The sequence below is a fragment of the Sitophilus oryzae genome, unplaced genomic scaffold (genome assembly GCF_002938485.1).
Source record: "Sitophilus oryzae breed Bouriz unplaced genomic scaffold, Soryzae_2.0 scaffold_1441_pilon_pilon, whole genome shotgun sequence".
In the NCBI taxonomy this organism is placed as follows: domain Eukaryota; kingdom Metazoa; phylum Arthropoda; class Insecta; order Coleoptera; family Curculionidae; genus Sitophilus; species Sitophilus oryzae.
Window position 1 is genome coordinate 1,504,913 of NW_022146106.1, and position 2,587 is coordinate 1,507,499.

Consider the following 2,587-nt stretch of genomic DNA (forward strand, 5'->3'; position numbering starts at 1 on the left):
CAACCGGTGATAATTGTGAAAAAGTGGCATTAAAAACTTAAAAAGCTGTGCTGTGAACTGTGAACTGCAAAAACCATCGTGGATCGTGGCATAACATCGATTTCCAATGTTTCATAGGTATTACATACATGCGTCCTTATATAAAATAAACTTTCTTGTATGCAACACACTGTATTTTATTTATAAAATTAAACGAAAATAATAATAAATTTGAATAAACAATATTTGGCGATATAATTCCGGAAAAAGCCGAACCGCTCCGAAATTTTCAAAAGTTTTGGGTCGCGACCATTGCAAGAATAGCGCCAAATAGTGTTTACATTGTTCTTATGGGCACATTCTTATTTACATTGTTCTATGACTTGACCTGTAACTAATCCAACGTTGTGTTTAGTAAACATGTGGTCTCAAGTCGTGAAAATGCTACTTGGGCTTGAAAACTCCATCTGCAACCACGAATAGGAATCCTTCAATGGTCTAAGACACTCCAAAGGATTTACGGCCGAAAAAAATCCAAGATATTCCTTGATTGAAGTAAGAATAATCTGCGGATTGCGACGCCGACGGGGCTTTTAACAGGACATTGTCTCCTCAATGAATATCTCAGTAGATTGAACAACGGCGAAATGCAGATTCTGTGGGTAAAATGGGGAAATGGATCACCTCATCACTAAGTGCGCCGAGACGATAAATATAAGTGCCATAAACGACTGATATTGAAAATGGAAAAATAACCTCTGTAAAACCGTCTCAGACACTGGCTTTTATCAAAACCTCGAGTCTGTATGATGAGTTATAACTCCAGACAGGAGGACATTACGGATCTATAAGGTGATTAACTTTCTCCTCCGATGCTACATTCTACAATCCACAATTTTTTTGTAAAATATTATATTATATTATATATCCGGTTGTATAGCGTTCTACGCCTTCCGTTTCCCAGTCTCCATTGCCTTCGATCTTCCCAATCTCCTGGAAGTAAATTTCTTTCGGACATGGCTCGGTTAATGCCCTCCATCCAGGTAGCTTTAGGTCTTCCTTTCTTTCTTCTTTCCGCCGGTGTCCATTTTAGGATTTGTTTTGGTAGACGTTCGTCAGCCATTCTCCCTACATATCCATACCATATTAGTTGGCGTTGTTCGATTTCATCGAGGATAGTTTTCTTTACGCCCATAATCTCTCTAATTCTCTCGTTGGTTATTCGTTCTATTCTTGACTTTCCGGCAGATCTTCGCCAAAAATCCATTTCAAGAGCCAGTAGTTTACGCTAGATATAAAGGTAGTAATGTAGATCTGTACCAAACTCAGTGAGACTACATTCTATTTTGTTAAATCATTTATAATTGACGTGTGTGTACATTCTTATTCGCAAGGTTTCTTTGATTTTACTTCAATTTCCTACACACGTTAATAACAATTTTTGGCGTATCTGTGCATGGGAAAACGTTTTTTATTTGTTCTCGTTTTGCGTAATTAGTGCATTTGTTCTCACAAACCTTCATGACACAAAGTATACGGTATATGACTCGATACGTATCATTTAATCAGTTTTTTCTCTTACAGTGATTTCGCCACTGCTTTGGTAATAAGTAATTACAGATACATATATAAAGTTTTTTGACCTGCATTAACTAATAAAAAATCATGTGTGAAACTAATTGAAAAAAATTTCATGGTAAAATATTGCGTTTTTATGTTTAGTGGATATTTATTATAATGTATGATTTGTTTTCAAATATACATTTTTATGATTGTTTATTAGTTTTCAAATATACCTGTGTTCTTTCTGAATGGATTATTACCAATTGAATTTTTATAAGTATAAGCTCTAATATATAATATGAGATACATGTAACAATTTTATTTCAATATTTATCTAAATCTAGTAATGTTTACAGTTTTATTAATATTGACTTAGTCAATGACTTTTATAATGTACAAAATTTCTCATTTTTTATACGTCTATTAAGGCGTGTTGACATAGTCCAAGTGTACTTGAACCAAGTACACTTATTCAAGAATGCAGCCATATAAGTATGAATATATAGATGCTGCGCGCGTCTCACTAGTACGGTGCTTGTATCGTATCAGCGATTTTATACAAGTCAACGTGTAAATCTTCCTAACATCCAAGTAATATGGCAGCCATCTTACTTATTTGGATGTTACAAAGCTTTCAAACTCGACTTAAAAAAATAGCTGATACGATAGAAGCAGCGTATAAGTGAGGCGCGCACAGAATCCATATATTTATACTTTATTTTACTATTATTTATACTTATGTCAACCGGACTTTACTGTTTTACCATATCAATTACGATTTTCTAAAGAATTCATTGATCATATTTGACATTCGGAGCTTTATCTTTCTCTGGGATAATATTTGAAAGAAACTACCATATACGACATTGCTTTGTATTTTAAACTTTACGTTTAATACTACATAATAACTATAAGTGCATAATATCATAGTGCATTTTAATAACGTTTATTGTTACTAGAAATAGTTGTAGGTGTATCGCGACGTGACCAAACCAATATAATCGCATGGGTATCGAACGCGCACGATTTTACTGTCCGTATATAA

The 2,587-nt window shown here is 34.1% G+C and overlaps 1 protein-coding gene across 1 annotated transcript; it reads right to left on the reverse strand.

The window, feature by feature from the left end:
- Window positions 1–889: 889 nt before the first annotated feature.
- Window positions 890–1,246, reverse strand: LOC115876991. The gene has a single exon (XM_030893047.1). It carries the CDS (start codon window positions 1,244–1,246, stop codon window positions 890–892), a length of 357 nt encoding a protein of 118 aa, XP_030748907.1.
- Between the last annotated feature and the right edge of the window lie 1,341 nt (window positions 1,247–2,587).

Bases quoted from the DNA above. Each gene is read 5' to 3' on its own strand.
- LOC115876991 (XM_030893047.1), bottom strand. From the start codon at position 1,246: ATGGATTTTTGGCGAAGATCTGCCGGAAAGTCAAGAATAGAACGAATA.